Below are 18,605 nucleotides of genomic sequence, written 5' to 3' on the forward strand. Positions count from 1 at the left end.
AAGTATTAATACAAAATTCTGAGAAATAAAAATATTAATATAATAGTTAAAACTAGTATTATATCAGTTATATTATGCTATAACATTTAAATTTAAATATAATTATAAATAACATGAATAAATGGACATTATTAAGATTCCATAATTACAAAAATGTTTTAACTACTAAGTTGTACATAACATGTAGTTTTTTATCTTTATTATTAAATCTCATAAGAACAACTAATGGCAATGCCTTCATACAACTGCAGAATAGATGGATGGCGTAGTCAAAGGAACGAGTCAAGGCAGAAAATTTAAAAATTTTTTCTTCTTGAACTGGGTTTGAACCAGAGATCTACCGCTTTCTAGGCGGACGCTCTAACAAGTGAGCTACAGAGGTATGAAGAAATCACCGGGAAATTGTTTTTCAGAAATCGTTGTTTTTGCATTTTAATAAAAAATTATTTATTTAAAATAAAAACATATATTGTATATTATGAGTGTATCAGTTTTTAATTTTGAATTACTAAAATCCCTATATTTTCAAGAACATTTACAAAAACGTCTTCATACATTGTATTTTCAAACTATTGATTTTAACATCAAACTAAAACTGATTTATTTTTAGTTATAATAATTAATTTAAATTTTATCGAACTATAAAACTTTATTAAAAATTAATTCCAATTTATATCATATATATGGAAATTAAATTTTCATAAAATCAAAACCTTATAATTACACAGATTTGATAAATATTTATATTGATTGATTGGTTGAATTATTAGAATTCCTTAGGATTGAATAATATGTATGTAAATATTCGTCTAAAAGACGAATTCAAATATGAATATGTGTATGTGTAACACATTTTAATATAATATAAAAGTAAAAATTTATAGTATAATTAAATAATATTGCATATATAATATAAATTATACTGTGAATAATTTAAATAAATTTTCAAAGCGATATTCTAATTACATACATTTGTTTATATATATGTATTCGTTATGTGTATTATACATACATATATCTACATTATAGTGTTAAATCAATTAATAATTATAATTTTCTAGCTTTGCTAGTAAATATGTCTTATATAATGTGTAATATAATATAATTATTTAAAACCTATAAATAATATGATTATATATTTATATATATATATATATATATATATATATATATATATATATATATATATATATATAATATAAAGAATGATTTATTCAAATAATATTATATTTGAAATCTAAATTTACACCTAATACAAAATTTTATTTGGTTTTTTAATTATTATATTCATATATACATAAATATTTATATATTAGTAATTATATTTTGAAAATTCAATTAAATATGGTCATATTTATAAATTCAATATATTATTAAACACCTGTAATTTTATTAGTTAATTCTGGTTGAAATTATGAAAATTTTCGAAATAGAATTTATTATTGTATATTTACAGCAATTATTTGTTATTAAAATTGTGTTAAAATAAATATAATAAATATACCTTATGTTTATATGTAATAATATTATGTTCCATAATATTCATACATTTGGATGGTATGATGAATCTACTGCTTCGTTTAAACAAAGTGTTATATATAAAGATTGTTATATAAATGGCCATATCAGTATTCTTGACATAACTTCTATAAGAAAATGTGAACAATATTATATGGGAAAACTATTGGAAAAGTATGAACAAATTAAATTGATTACGAGTATATTAAAATATTCTTTATAATCTAAAATACAAACAATTTTTTTTACGAAGAAAAATTAGTAAATTTTTGGAAATTTCTTGAAATTATTAAGCTACGGTTATGTGGTTTCAAATTTCAACCAATATTAGAAGCTTTTAATTTTCAAATAAAATCGATTTTTAAAATGTATTAATTATTTTTTGAAGCCAACGAAATAGGACATAATGTAGTTGCATTTTGTGAATCAAAGTGCTATGCCTTTAACAAAGATCTAATTTTACAATATTGTAAATAAAAATTCTATAAAATTTTCATATAATTTTCTGTAATAATTTAAACCAATATTAAAATCTGTTACTTAAAATTTATTAAAATAAAGGTAATTTCTAATATATCAAACTGTTATATACATAATTATTATATAGTAATATATTGTTGATAAATAGTATAAAGAATAAGTTTTTATTTATTACACCCTACATTAAAGATAGTTTTTGAATAATAAAAACTTAACAGCTGAAATTTTTTTTTGTATAACGTTAAATCAGTTCTGTCATCACCTTAAAATTTTAATTATACAAGTAATACCATACATAGATATATTAATTCCCATATTTTATACTATTTACATATTGTAAACAGAATCCTTTTGTAAATCCCTTTATAATATAAAATAAGCCTACCCACAATAATAAATTCAAAAATTAACACTTTAAAGCGTGGTGTGAAATAAATTGATCACATATTTACCTACATTTAGTATGTCTATATAAATATATAGTACCGTATATATAATGCATTTATATTATTATTTTGTACAAAATTGTATACGTACAAAAATATAGTTCACTATTTGAAATTGTACGCAATGTTAAAGTTTCTGTAAGTACCTAAACATGAGTATAACCCAACATGTTAATAATATATAACAATTATATATGTACATATAGTATGTATGTATATAAGTGTGTATCAGAAATTTATTTTATTTTATGTTTATACAAAATTTTGCTTAAGTCTTTACGAAAAATCCTATATAAATCTTTTCATTATTATTAATTCGTATATTTTCAATTTTCATATTATAGTCATTAATAATTTTCTAAAATTTTATTAAAATTTACATTTTGCGTTTATTTGGGTATGAGTTAACCATATACAAAATCCTATATAATTAGTTTAATGTATAATACATATGTATGTATTATTTATATAATGATGTGTGGAGAAATAGCACGTAACCAATATTATTTTCAAAAGGATTCAATATACAATCAAATCGTTTACTCTTATAATTTTTAATTTTCCTAAAGGTATATAATACTGAATCTGACATTATCCTTTTTAAACCATTCGTTCTATAATTCTATTGCAATATAGATATATATAATGATTATTGTATATATATGTATGGATATATGACTTATCCATTTACAACCATTATAGCATACACGAATCTATACACTCAAAAGTGAAAAGTTTTAGTGAATGGAATTGTTTTCATTCGATGAAATTTGTTTTTCTATTTTTTTTTTTTTAAATTTAGAAAAATAGTAAGTATTTCAGGATCCTTGAAATTAAATTTTAAGTAACTATAATAAATTTGAATTAACCAGATGTGAAATGAGGAAAGATATTATTTTTAGTTCAGAATTTAAATTTAAAACATGAATGTGAATTATTGATTTTTTATTGAATTTTTTTGAAAAATTCAATTTTAAAATTAAAAAAAAAAATTTTTTTAAATTCTGTGTAACAGGGTTATTGATAATATATAATTTGTTTAAATTTTAAGTAGGACTGAAATCTAATAATTATTGTTAGATTATATTTGTTATGAAATCAAAATATTAGATTAGTGTTAGATTGTGTATAGAACGTTTATAGAAAAGAAGATTTTAGACTAATGTACATTTGAGTTTTTTTTTAAATTTAATTTCATAATATCAAAACTTATAAATTTACTTGTACAACGTCACGAAATGCTTTTTTTAACTTTTGGTTTTCCATTTAATACCTTTATATCCTATCATTTACATATAATATTTGGTGTTTTGGGGGAAAAAATAACAAATAAAAAGGATAGAACTAAAAAATGATAAAATTACATTTATTTGGCATGTGAAAACTAAAAATTTTTGATAAAACATATTTCATTTCCGTTTTCCAGATTTTGCAAATAAAACATTTCTATTTACTTTTACAGTTAGTTAAAGCTTAATCGTCAGTTTTAATATTCAATTCATGTGTATAACTGAAATATATATATATATATATATATATTTAATAATTGTATATTTGTGTTCCCTACATTATCCAAGCCGAAATAGAATTAAATTTAGACTATATTAACACTTTAATTTTGATTTATTTCCAGGATATTAATATTTGGTGGTATATATCACCATATATACATACATATATTTTATATGAATGTATATTGAACGTATCTTAAAATACATACCGTGCATACACTTATGTACGTATACGATGTGTATGCCACAAAATTTATTTTTTAATATTTTTTTTTTTTTGGAAGGAAACAGGATATACATGAATACCAAATGAATTTATTTGGAACGAAGGAATTGTCCCTTATCTACAGATTTCAACAGAATTCCATTCTTTAAAAATGCAAATTTATTAGTCATGTGTCTATGTATTGTAGCAAACATATGTATGTATGTAGAAAAATAGACTTTAAATTATAATTTCACAATACATACATAATGTATTTGCACATGAAAGAACATAAAATGTAGTACATACATACAGATATTCTGTTTTTGGTATTTCTCAATTCTTTTGTTGGAATTTTTTTTTTTTTGAGTCGATTTAAATTTTGCTTAATTTTATTTTATAAAAGAAATTTAATTTTAAAGAAAATGTTTTTGTCACATAGAACTTTAAGATACATAATTTGTTATAATAATATTTTAAGCCCATAAGGATGCAATTTTTCCAATTTATGGTAGTCGAAATAATTATATTATGCATTACGTGCTCTGTCCCTTTTTTGTTTTGCTATGTTTTTATTTCAATTTAACATTGGTTTAACATTGGGCACTTTCTTTGATATCAAATAATAGAATTCTTTCCCAATTTCTGCGACCACTAAATTCGACACTGCCTTCATTCAGAAAGTTACATTCGAAATATGAAGTTTTATAAAAAAAATATAAATTCAATTGGAAACGTGCTTCTCGACTTAGTGGAAATTTTTGTTTTCGTTAAAATCAAATGCATATTCAAATAATAATTAAAAAAATATTCTCTCAGAAAATTAAAATAAAAAAAATTATAATTTTTTCCATTTATAAATTTATTCGAAATAAAAATATTAAAAGTTGAAAAAAAAAATCATTGAACTTTATATAAAGACGAAAAAAAAAACTAAAAAGTTTTCTCTTTTTTTCCTATTTTGCCAAACTATTGCGCGTACATAATTTACATCCTTTGCACACATAAGGATCCCATATAAATCATTTAAAAAATAAAAGTAATTTTTTTTTATTCATACTTATGTAGGTATATAATGTGTATAAGTATATATATGTTTGTATTTTGTGATATATGCAGTAATATGTATATATATATATATGTAAATATTATATGCAAATTACAATACAGTCTAATGGAAGTGAAAAGATTTTTTTTTGTTTTCTAAATATATTCTGATGTATGTATATAAAGATGTTTTAATATCCATATATCCATATTTAATTTTTTATATTTATGTATAAATTTTTTGAATTGTTTTTATTATCTAACCATGCTCGCTATTACCAGCTTTCTATCTACATATGTATAGTATGTTCATTATTGAAATACAACGAACGCTTGACTTCATTTCTCACTCATACTTATATTTATATTATTTATTGTATAATGCAAAAAAATTTTTTTTTATGTTTATTGTTATAATATTAATCCTGATGCTTTTAAAATATCGATCGATAAATTTTCTGTTATTCCATTAATCCTGATGCTTTTAAAGGATCGATCGATAAAATTGCACCATTTATCATCGCATTGAGCAAGAACATAAAAAAAGAATAGAGACTTTGTGGTTAAATATAATAGAATAAGATGAAATATAATATTTTAAATAAGTAGTAACACAATATTAAGTACATAGATTTGTAATATATAAAAAATTTATTCTAGGAAAATTTTAATATTTTTCCTCAATTTAAAATAAAAATCTACAAAGAAAACAAAAATGAAAAGTCTTTAGGGATTTGTTAAAAGGTTAGATACAAAAATACTCTTATAGTACGTACGCAAAGTATTACAGCGAAATATGATGTCAAGGAAACATATTTTTTTTTGCCTCTGAATCCAAAAATTTTGTTTTTCTTTTAGGTTTCTTCATCGTTTTCTCAACAAAAGCTACATGTGCTATATATTTGTATGTAGATATGAAAAAATTTCCATAATTTTAGGTTAAGGTATTAATTTTAATGTACATAAGTACGTACATGTATATGGAAAGTATAAGATGGCATAATACTCTTAAAAGAAGCTACAGAAAGATTTTCTTCTTATATTAATAGTGTTTTTCATTCATATAAAATAAATTTTTCTAAGAAATCTAAAATTATCTCGATACTGAATGAAATATAAATTCAGAAGGCCGATATTTACAGATTATCAATAGTTTTACAATGAATCTTTAATTGATCGAACTGTAGAATGTAGGCATGCCTCATCGGAGATTAGCTTAGTTACATTAAAAAAAAATTTGTACAAAAATAAATGTAAAAAAATATTTCAAAGTAGATTTTAACGTGCTGCTATAGCAAACGAGCTGAAAATATTTAAAAATTATAAACCAAATAAAGAGGAATATATATTTATACATGAACCGCAACTTAATTCACATAAAATTAGAAAATATATTTTGCTCTTGTTGGTGTGATAGAAAATGTTCCCAATTAGTTTGATTGTTAAGTCGGAGTTAATAAGTCTTAAGATTTTGTATTCTAGCAGCTTTCTTGTATTAAACTTAATATAACCCGAAATTTTACTTCTTATATTACAAATTTAATTTTCCTTCGCGCTATCTAAAAAATTATTCCAAATTTATAAACAACACGGGAAAATTACATCGTGTAAATATTTTAATTTTTTTTCCCGTTTGTAAATTCCTGTTAAATAACCTATCATTGTTATACATTTTAATGTGCATATGTATACATATTTAATATGAGTAATACACAAAGATACCTACTTTAACCAGGAGGATAAAATTGTCAAGGAAATTTGACTTTCAAATGATTAATTGACAAATTACCTTTTTTGTGGGAAAAAATATTAAGGAAGAAACACTTCGTCGTTTTTTTTTTCTTCATATTATTCAGAAGCATTGAAGTTGGATGAACAGAAGGAGCATAAATTGATGTTTTGCATAGAGTAGAGAGAAAACAAAATAATATAAAAATTATTGTATCTGTATGGTATTTAGCATGAAATTAAGGGGTTGATATTTCACCTCAAATTTAAAATAAATTAAAAAAATGATAAGTAAATTTTTATAAATATATATGTATATATATATATGTTGTTTGTAGCAAAGTGGAGGATAAAAAAATTTACAAGTTGATAAAAAAATTATAATATGAATTTTTAATTTGATTAAGAGCTTCTTATACAAAAAAAAAAATAAGAGAAAATATATGATAATTTTTATCATGTTGTCTGAGAAGATAAGAGTTTATTATTTTTTTTAATATATTTTTAATAAATATTAAATTTTCATATATAATTTAATTAAAGATATACAACGATATGGTTACGACTTGAAGAGTTACCAACAGGACATTTTTATCCGAAAAAAAGATATTTCAAGTTGCTACATAGAATAAATGTTATTATTCTACAAGTCTACACAAAAAAAGGAACGTGATTTTAATAACTTTATAAAATTTTCCAAAAAATTTTGAGCAAAAATTAGAAATCCGCTAAAAAATTGAATTAAATAAGTTATGAAAATTGAAATATTATATAAATGTTTCTTTATATCTATGGAATAGAATTATACGGCAGAAATTTATTTCCTCATTCAAGAATTGGACACCGTTTCTTTAATATCTTTTAAATAATAAGCATTTATTATAGGTGAAATTAAAAAATCTATTTCAAAATGTTCATTTTTTATAAATTACTACATTGATACAAAAAATTTCAATTTATTCTGTAGCTAAAGTTTGTATTCCGAAGTAATATTTCCATACTTCCATAATTTAATATTAAATGACAACACTAATTAATATTTTATTTTGAAAGCGTTAAATATTGCTGGTGTTATAATAAACACTTTTATAATTGAAAAAAAAAAAAAAATAATTTTTCTTATTTCCAAATGAATATTAGTTAAAGTAATTAATTAAATTGTAGATTTTAATTTAATGTTGTGTTTCAAGTAATTTTATGAAAATGTGTAGCTTAGGAATGTGCTGTTTTATATAGGGGAAGAAATTTATATAAATTTCTATTAACATATTTTTATTAGTATGTATGCACGTTATATCAGTCTGTAATAGATATAACAAGTGTTTATGATAATAAATGTCTGAAGTTATTTTGCCAGACATCTTTAAAGAGGGTGCCGAGGGTATAATAAATTTTGAAATATTAAAAAACTTAAAAAATATGACGAACACAAATAAATATTTTTCTTTCTATATTGAAAAATAGAAATATTTTTATTTACAATATCAAGTCGTTTTTAAAAATTTGGAAAAATAATAGAAATTTGTATGAAAATCAATTTTGCCATATTATAAACAATTTTTTTACAATTCTTTTATTTTCAAATGCAATACATGCAAATATATATTTTTATATTGAAATATAAATATATTTATGTAATAAATAATTAATTTCTAGTTTATATAACAGCAATATTTTAAACAAACGTTTGCAATTAATTTAAAATTTAAAAAGTTTTTTTAATCAGTTTTTGAAAAACATGGTGTATCGTTGCTTAATATAAACTACATATATCCCTTGTACATATATATACTCGTACATATATATATATAATTATTAACAATATACGATTTGTATTTTAATTACGAAAATATTTATTTAATTTTTTATTCGTATAAATTTGTATTTCTAATTCAATGTGATTTAATCCTTTTTTTTTCCTAAATAAAATGCGATTATTTCAAAATTTTTAAGGATTAGATTTTATTTTCTAAAATAGGAATTAATAAAAAAAAATCCAAAAAAAAAAAAAATTCCAATCATTTTATTTAGACATATTATGCATATTATATGAATATTTTAATAATTTTAATTTAATATTCAAAAACTTAAATCATATTAAAATTTTATATTCAAATTACGTAGATTATAAAATCTCCTTTCTGTTCACGAGTCGCAAAATTCGAAATTTGAATAGCAAAAATTTCAATTACAAAAAACTACATTTTTGTTTTTAATTTTTCTCTTTTTTTTTTATATTTCAATTTCTGAAAATATTTGTTAAAATTAAAAGCTCCTGTGATAAAATAACCATAAATATATAATTAGATTAAAAAATATACATATATATTATGTATTTTCAATATATGTAGCTAGCATTTTTAAAAACAGAATATCAAAATTTGGCATATCTTTTAATTACTTTAACTGAATTAATTTTTGTGGGAAAATATAGGTCTTATGGCTTTTTGCTTTTGTTTTTTTTTTTTATTGAAGTATTAATTAAATAAAATTTAATTTTAAACGAATAAAAAACACCACTTAAAAATTATAATTTATCTATAAATTATAAGTATGTATGTTATATATGTGTTATATATATAAGTACAATGTATTATATAATAATATAGTCATGTATTATATACATTTATATTACATATATATACAAAATCTTAATTATTCCCTCTTTTTAATATACAATTTTCTTTTTCCAATATAAGTTGCGATATAACTTGCAATATAGATTCTTTAATTGGTATAACAATCAAATTTAATTAAAGCTCTCATTAGAAAGAAAATTTTGCTCGAGTTTTCCTAGTTTAATGTGCAAATAGTATATAAGAGCTCATATATGGAGTTCAATTTATGTGCCCATTTGTGTCAAAATTATCCATGTCAAGTGCTATGTATATGAATTCTTATTAATCGTTTTAAATTTAAAATATAAATAATATTTTCGATTTAAATTAAAAAATTTGCATATAATTTATTAGTAAATTATTATTTTTGAGATTTACTATACTTAATAATGAGTAAAACTGTATAATATTTTCTTCTTATCTTTATGATTGTCTATAATAGAGTGGGGACTAACATAATAAAGTAAAATACATTAAGTTATTATGAAAATAAAATAAAGTTTTTAATCAAAATATGAAATTTGTTTTTAAACCTCCCAAGTCGGTCCTTGTTTATAATCCGTACATACAGACAGCACTTGTTTATAATCCTCACATACTATAGAAGTATTTTAAAATAAATAAAATGGCAATGAAAAAAAAAAATCAATAATAGTATTTTGTTTTGATTATTTGTTTAAACGTGTCCATTTTATTTACTAATACAAAACATAATATGTATATATGTGATTAAGCATGTATACTGTGTATGTACATATATGCGCTAAACGACTATGAAATATAATGTTCTTTTTTTCCAAATATTAATTTTCAAAAATTTTCATTCACAATGTATTTTAATAGAATTTCATATAGAAGTCCCTGCATTTTTACAACTTTCAAAATAAATTTTTGTTTCTATATTTCTATATCTTTATATTACTAATGTATAGTTAAATGTGAATGTATATATGTATACCAATATTGATCTAAGCTGAGGTATGTGTTTTTAAAAGAAAAATAATAGTAAATAAATAACAAAATCCATAATAGCAATTTGTGAACAACTGGCATTTTGCGTTTATGAATAAACCTAAAGTATAAGATATAATGCTAGGAAATCTACCTTTAATTTCCGTTTAAAGTTATGTAACATTATATATGTATTAAGCATATACACAAATATGTATATTATTACGTAAATGTTGATAATTGAATAAAAGTCAGTTAAATATTGTTTTTTCTATTTTTTTTTGTAAATAAGAAATGGTTTCCGTTTAGTGTGTCTGTAAAATTTTTATCTAAATAAGTGTATACATACATCTAGATAAAAATTCTCCTACATACATAAAATATTCTGAACAAATATTTTTGGTTTTCAACGTTTTGTGCAATTTTACAGTATACATTTTATATTTTTTGTAAATTTAGAAAATTAGAAAATTAATATTTTAAAGAGATTTTCTGAATTTATAAATTTCATACACAAAATTGATTAAGAAAGTGAAGATTATTCTTCAAAATAATAAAATTTTATTTTTGAATCGCTTTAATGGAGTAATAGCGTCCTCTCCAATAGCAGTAATAACACAGACCTTTTAAAATAATACTTCTTTTATTTTTGCCTTATGTAATGGTATAACAAAAACTTCAAACCTGTTTTAATATATTATATTTGTTATTGAGGAATCTTAAAAATATTATATAAAACTTTGTTACTCGTATGGTAAATGAATTTAAATATTATTTTTTCACATTTTTCTTTGTGAATAGGTGCACTTTCTAATAAATTATATTTTAATTTTTTTCTGTTTATTATTAAACTTATAAAAATATTAATTAGCTAATTGATTTCTGTTCTCCTTTTCATATCCTTTATTGTACGCTCTTTTTGCAAATGGGTGTTATAAATTATTTAACATTCAGGCATTTATATCCAAATTTTCCAACTTTTGCAGCATAAATGCATATATGTATTTGTATGTTTGGTTTGACCAAGTTAATATGTGTGTATATGCCTATACTTGTATTTTGATAAATGAATTATTTTTATAAATAAAAAAAAAATTCATAAAAATTGACCGCCATTTCATAAATTTATAATTTATATTGTGTGTATATTGGCAGGAGGCTTTAGAAAGACAGACAAATTACTTCGTTTATTTAAAAATAATGTAATGTTAAAGTTAATTCTTAGGCTAATATTACAACACAATAACGATTCTCGTAAATATTTCCAGTTATTTTGTTTTCAGTAAGTAGATTCCAATAAGTAGAACCTATATGAGTATTTTGAACCTATAAAGTATTTTGTGCTCAGTTTTTAAACAAAATCTAGTTGAAATCTAAATTTGCATTTTATTTATTTTTAAAATACAAAAGATTGCATACTTTTAGGGTAACACTGCGTACACCAAAAAAAATAATATGAAATGAATGTTCAGATAAATGCAATATATTTAGAATACCTTAAAAAGTTAATATATATAAAAAATTGTAAGTAAGCTGTTTATTGTTTACAACTCTACATTATTTTTAGGTAAACGGGGAAGTGAGATAATTGATTTAATATTAAATTAAAAGCGAATCTTATTTGTTGAAAAGGAATTTTTTTTCCAATTCCTATTTTATTTATTTACTTCTTCTGTTTTGAGGTCAATATAACAAGGATGATGATGATATTTGATGCTTCTATACCATAAATATTTACTATTATCATGGTGTACTTATACATACATCGTATACATAAATATTATTTTGTATATTAAAACACACTAATAGGTAAATATTGATTTATTGCTCTTTGTTTTTGACGTAGGGTTTCGATGTTTCGTGCAATTTTATATCAACATAGTATGGACATTACTATGTTTTAAAATGTCTGTATTACTGTGTATAGTAAATACATAATATATAGATAAATCAACTAACGATTGTCGAAGTGTAAAATTTATTGATTATATAAGTTTATATGAACGTATATGAATGTGTTAATTAAAATCGGTTGTCAGAGTTGTACATGTATTTTATTTCACTTTTTTTTTATTATATTTTTTTTTTTTGCTATTACTTTTTTTAATTAAATTATTTACAATATTTCAATTTTCCGTTCGTTGTACGTTATTTTAATTATTTTATTGAAAAATTAATTTATATGGCATATTAACCCTTATTATATTTATATATAATATAATATATAACATATTTTTTTTTTGCGGAAGTTAAAAGAATGTTATTACTAGGGTGGAAGAAGGATATTTATAAAACTGTGTGTATGTACATGTCAGAAAAAACTGTTATATTATGTGGGTGTATATGTAGTATTTCAAGATGGTTATGGATAAAATAAAAATACTGAAAAATAATATTTAAGGTACTGTTAAAAAATACAGTAAATTATAAAAATATTAAATGAAAATTGTGAGAAAATTTTTATTAAAAAACTATGATGAATGCCTTATACGTTAAAACCTATCCAGTATCTTGCGCTCAAATTTAAAAAAATCTATTTGAAATCTAAACCTAAGTTTTATTTATTTTTAAAATGTAAAATATTGCATACTTTTAGGGTAACACTGTTTTTCAAATTAAATGAATTTATCAGTCTAAAATATAGCCAAGATTTAGGCCATTAAGGTAATAAAATTTTATTTTAGTTGAAAATACTTCATGTTGCAGCTCATTAAAAATGTTTACGAATGACTAAGTGCCATTTTTCTGAAATTCAGTTTGATTTTGCATTTTTTTTATTCCTTTTTTCTTTCTTCCCATAAAATTTATTATAAGGTTGATTTTATTATACATATTTAGTTAGTTTCCAAAAAAAAAAAATTCTGAAAATGCACTACAAATTAAATTCAGTTAATGTAAAAAAATTTTTATGCTCCAATTTTTTTTTTCTTTTTTGCTTTTAGAACATAAAATGCATCTCACCCTTGTTTATACTTCGTACATGCTTTATACTAACTTTAGTTTTGAATAATTTATGAAATTTTTCCATTTTCTTTTAAAAGAAAGTTGAAAATTGGAACGAAGCGTATGTATGTAGTAGGAAAAAATATCCAATGTCTACAATTTTAAAATTAGAATTGGTCTCTAACGTGTAACAATATTATACAGCTATTGCTGTTGTATATTGCGTTTGTAATAAAATTTTATTTTTTACTTTATGACATATATTATGAGTATATAAAATGTATATAAATAGAAATACACGTTATTATATTATACAAACACAGTATTATCGAAATAATACTGTGCCTATGTATTACACTGAAAAAAATATATTTACATAATACTAAAATATACTTACGTTCTCTTTATATACAATTGTTGTATATCCGACTTCATACTATATCCGACTGTTCAAATTACAAATTTATAACGTTCTTTTTTTTTTTGTTTTTTTGGTTTTTTATTTTGAATGTTTCATCTGACATTGTAATATCGTCATCGGATGCAGTTAAAATTACGAATTCATGTTCCGGTATCAAATTTACAGTTGAACTACCTACCTACCTATTCGTATATTTAGTACAATCAATGTATACAGAGAAATGAGAGAACAAAAATTTAAAAATAAAAACAGAAAAAAAAAAAGCATTTTCCGCACATTTCCCTCTTTAAAATTGTGTATACATTATAAACTTATCCATACCCATTTACATGCATATATACATACTACATGTATATAAAAAAGTATTTATATAAATCTACAGATTTTTTGGGTTTTTGTTTTGTTAAGTCCAAAACGACCTCTGAATTAATATTAGGATAGTCAGTCTCTAAAGCGATTTTGATAAAGTCTGAATACAAAAAAAAAATATTTATTTCTTTTCTTTTGTTTTTCTTTATAACGAAATAGAATTAGCTTTTCTGACTAAAATTTTAAAATTCTTATATCAAGTTTTGTATATTTGCTATATACATACACATTAATTAATATATTATATATACATACACTAAGAACGTAGTCATAACATTTAGGCATGTAAATGTGTACGGTTTTGGAGACTGTACAGATACTTTCTCTTTGTATTTTGTATATATGTACATGTAAATGAAAACATGAGCCGATATACTCCTGATGGTGGTATATGGTGAAAATTTACTGTGAAGTTTTGTAACTTTTACAAATGTAAGTATTTGTTTTATTTATTTGTTTTTGTTTTTTCATTATGGGTTTCAATTTTATTTTCAAGAGTATGAAAACTTTTATTTTTTTTTTTAAATATTTTTTCAATTACAGGTACACAACGGTATTATAGTATTTCGATATGTAAAGTTTAATGAAATGATATAGGAAAAAGGATACCAAAACTAAAATGGTGTTAAATTAAAATTGTAAAGGATATCCTTTTTATGTTTGAGTTATATTTGCAGTATAACCTATGAGTGATGAACGAAATATTGGAAAATAAAAAAAATGTAAAAAAAAAAACGAAATATTGGAATTGTGAATTTTTTGCTTCCCTTTTTTTTTTATATAAACTCAAATATGAACTGAACGTTCATTCAATTGAATAGTGTTGCCAATTATAGTTCAAAATATCAAATAAAAGCTATTTAACAAAAAAAAAATATTCAAATACATAAATTGAAAAATTTCTCTATGATAAAAAATACATATATGTATGTAGCACATACTTATAGTAATATACATATATGCATGATATATTTTAGAGATTTGTACATTCAAAATAGAAATATGAAACATTTTATCAAAACAAATGAGTAATAAAACTGAATTAGACAAATTTTTAATAAGTACTTGAATAAATTTAAAAATTCCACTGCTCATTTAATTTCTAGTTTGAATTACTTAAGCTATTTTTAATATAATTTTTAGCTACTCGGATCAAGTATGTATACGAGTGGTATATTTATTGATATTTTATATTAAATAAATTTATGAAAAAATTTGAAAATAAATTTATTTTTAATTTTTCTCAAATTTCATATCATTTTTAAATACAACAATTATATGAATTTAAAATTAATCGAAAAAAAAAATTAAGGAAAAAAATCTCGAACTATTTTTCTGTGAAAGGTACTAAAAAAGTTTTATACAGGATATGCAAATGTATGTCGTTCTATGAACATTTGGTGGGGTATGAAAATGTAGGTTTCGTCCTACTGAGCTTTATAACGATTGCTTGCTCCTGCTGGGCACTAGATTTCGAAAATCTGTTCTGAAAAGAAATTCAAGTTGATGGAATTTGTGTCACGGTATGACTTTCAATAAATAATAATTAATAAATATTTCAGGCCATTTGATAAGTGGATCGCTTTTAAACTGGAACCTACGTAGTTCAGAGTCAATTTCCCTTAAATTTACAAAATATAATCATGTTACGGTTAGACATCGCTGAGAAGGTCGTATAGCTCAACAATATTTAGGGACCACTTTGATCAACTACTCGTAAGACCTGCTCCATTTTCCAACTTTAAGAAATGTCAGAATCAGTAAAGCCTTTGCAAATATTAATGAATGTTACAAAAAATAATTTTAAAATTAAAGGATAATATTAATTCACCTATATTTTTACAATTTTTTACTCACAACATTAATTCTTTGATATTATGTATAGGCTATCTTAATTTTTATAATTTCTTTGAAAATTTTTTTAAAAATTCATGCTCTAATTCGTAACACTTTCACAATTTTAAATTCAAATACGAAAGCCAAAATATATGTAATAATAAATTTATTAATGTGTGCACACATTCACAAAACATAATATTTTGCAAACTTTTCGGTTTGGGAGTTATACGAATAAAGAATATTAGTAAATTTTTAATTGGATTTTAATGTCAAAAAGAAATTTTTTCTTATACATAGAGAAAACAGAAAAAAAAAATAATTATGAATTTAAAGTACCTTATAGATATTTTCGTTTTAAATTATGCTCATTATAAATTAAAATAGTTTTAAATTTAGGAAAAGTAAAACCATTTCTAAAGTTAAAAATATGGAATAGAAGAAATTCTTCTCTAATTTTTAATAAATATTTGAGTACATTAGGTCAGTTTATTTCCTTAATATATTACAATATCTTTGTATAGACATATTAAATGTTGTATTAGCTTAAATATGAAAAAAAAAATTGTTGTAGCATAAGAATGAAAAGGTAAAGTTTTAATAAGAATAATTTTAATAAGGATTAAGGAGAAGACGATTTAACTATATAGAGAAACAAGTAAAATTTCAATTTAAAACTTAAATTAAAAAATTTTATGTTATAATTAAGTGATTTTGTATATTTAATCAAAATTGGATATTCCATTTTCTTTGAATTATTTGTGTATAAAGAAAAACCCATTCGCCTATATAAAAATAAAAACTTTTGTTCCTTTCCAAAATTTTTTTATACTCGTATGCCATTATTTTGCCTGTCATTGAAATTTCATACACAAATTTTTTCAATCTAGTTTGCACTCCTTTATAATTTTGTGGTTAATTTTTATTTAAGAAAGCTTTGGAACACAAATTCATATTTTAAAAGAAATTATTAGAAATGTTGAGTATGAACCTGTTTTCTACTAAAATTATTTCTACTGTGTTACTGCCAAATGCAATTTATTGATATGCGTGCCATTATTTTGATTCAAATTTCTATATTTAAACTGAACTTAGCAATTTATGTTGAAGTTGAATTAATTTTAAGAACCGTATAATTGCAATACTGAATTCAATGAAATTGTTTTTTTTTTTTTTGGTTTTTGTGTGATTGCTGTGTTATATATGCGTATAAAAATTTAAAAAGTCTCCAAAAACCCAATTTCATGTGCTTTTTATTTTCTTCATGTTTTGTAGATGTTTTTTTTAATAAATATTAATTATGAACATATTTATTAACAATATCAAATTTTTTTTCTAGGTAAGAAAGAGTTTTCTTTAGTTTGGAAGTTGACATTTAAAAAAAAAATTATAAACAGGTACAATTTAAGTATAAATTACTTTTAATTTAATTTTTTTCGTTTCAATATGGCGGTAAGTATATTATATACTCAATTTAATATTATAAATATATTTTATTTTTGTTGAAAACGTTAACACATTCACTTTAATTTCTGTGAGAAAAAGTGAGTTAGTTCTTAATTTTGTACATGCCAATTTTGGATCTTCTCGAGCCAATTCTATATTTTATCTAAATTTTGTTCGAAAAAATTGAGCAATAGTAAAAAATATTAATTTTTTTTTCTTAAAATTCACAATATACACAAAACTGTATTTTATTATTTTTACACACATTTATATTATAATACATATAATATTCATACTTATGTGTGATATACATATATATATATATTTTTTTTAAATATGTATGAAGCTCCATGAAACCTTAAATAACACAATTAACACCTATTTAAGTAGTACAACTTATAAGTTAATTAATAAAAAAACATAATATATAAATTTTTGTACCATAAATCAACCATAAAAATTAAAGTGGTCTCTGTTTAATTAAAGGATTTTTTAATATTTTTCTTCTGATATAAGCATATTAAGTGTAATTTTAACACAACAGTTAAAAATATGATCCTCTTACTTATTCTTACAGTCAAATTTTTGTACGTATATACATATATACATGCACGTGTGTATTATAAATATGTTCTGAAATTATTTATATATATATATTTCAGTTATATAGAATAACATTTATGCTCTGAAATTTATCATTTTAATGACACATTAAATAACAGTAAAAGAGAGCACGCATGGTATAGTAAACTATACGTATACACGCATGTAACACATATTCAAATAAGTAAGTAGTATATTAATAAGTTTATATCATAAAAATTTTTATTTTTTTTTTTGCTAAATTAAAATAATTAAAAGGAAAGATTAAATGTAATTAGGTTGTTTTAAGAATCTTTCCATCTAATATTTATATAGCATAACTACTGCATAATATGTATATGTTTTCCCAGTTCTCCTAAATTTTTTTTCTTTTTTGTTTTTATATATATGTTATATTAATAATTTATTATAAATTTATTCGACCCGACCCAACATAATTTTCAAACTATAAATAAAATATGAATGAACCTCGAATCCTTGAAA

At 21.5% G+C, this 18,605-nt stretch overlaps 1 protein-coding gene across 1 annotated transcript in view; it reads left to right on the forward strand.

The window, feature by feature from the left end:
* The window catches only part of LOC129614079 (dystrophin-like), a 119,124-nt gene extending 101,653 nt beyond the window's left edge, over window positions 1-17,471 (forward strand). The window contains exon 8 of the mRNA XM_055528467.1: window positions 17,413-17,471. Coding sequence (XP_055384442.1) covers window positions 17,413-17,433 — 21 coding nt within the window. The 3' untranslated portion in view covers window positions 17,434-17,471. The remainder of the gene's footprint in view (window positions 1-17,412) is intronic.
* The last annotated feature ends 1,134 nt before the right edge of the window (window positions 17,472-18,605 follow it).

This window comes from Condylostylus longicornis, unplaced genomic scaffold (genome assembly GCF_029603195.1).
Source record: "Condylostylus longicornis isolate FDR11 unplaced genomic scaffold, ASM2960319v2 ptg000100l, whole genome shotgun sequence".
NCBI classification, from domain to species: domain Eukaryota; kingdom Metazoa; phylum Arthropoda; class Insecta; order Diptera; family Dolichopodidae; genus Condylostylus; species Condylostylus longicornis.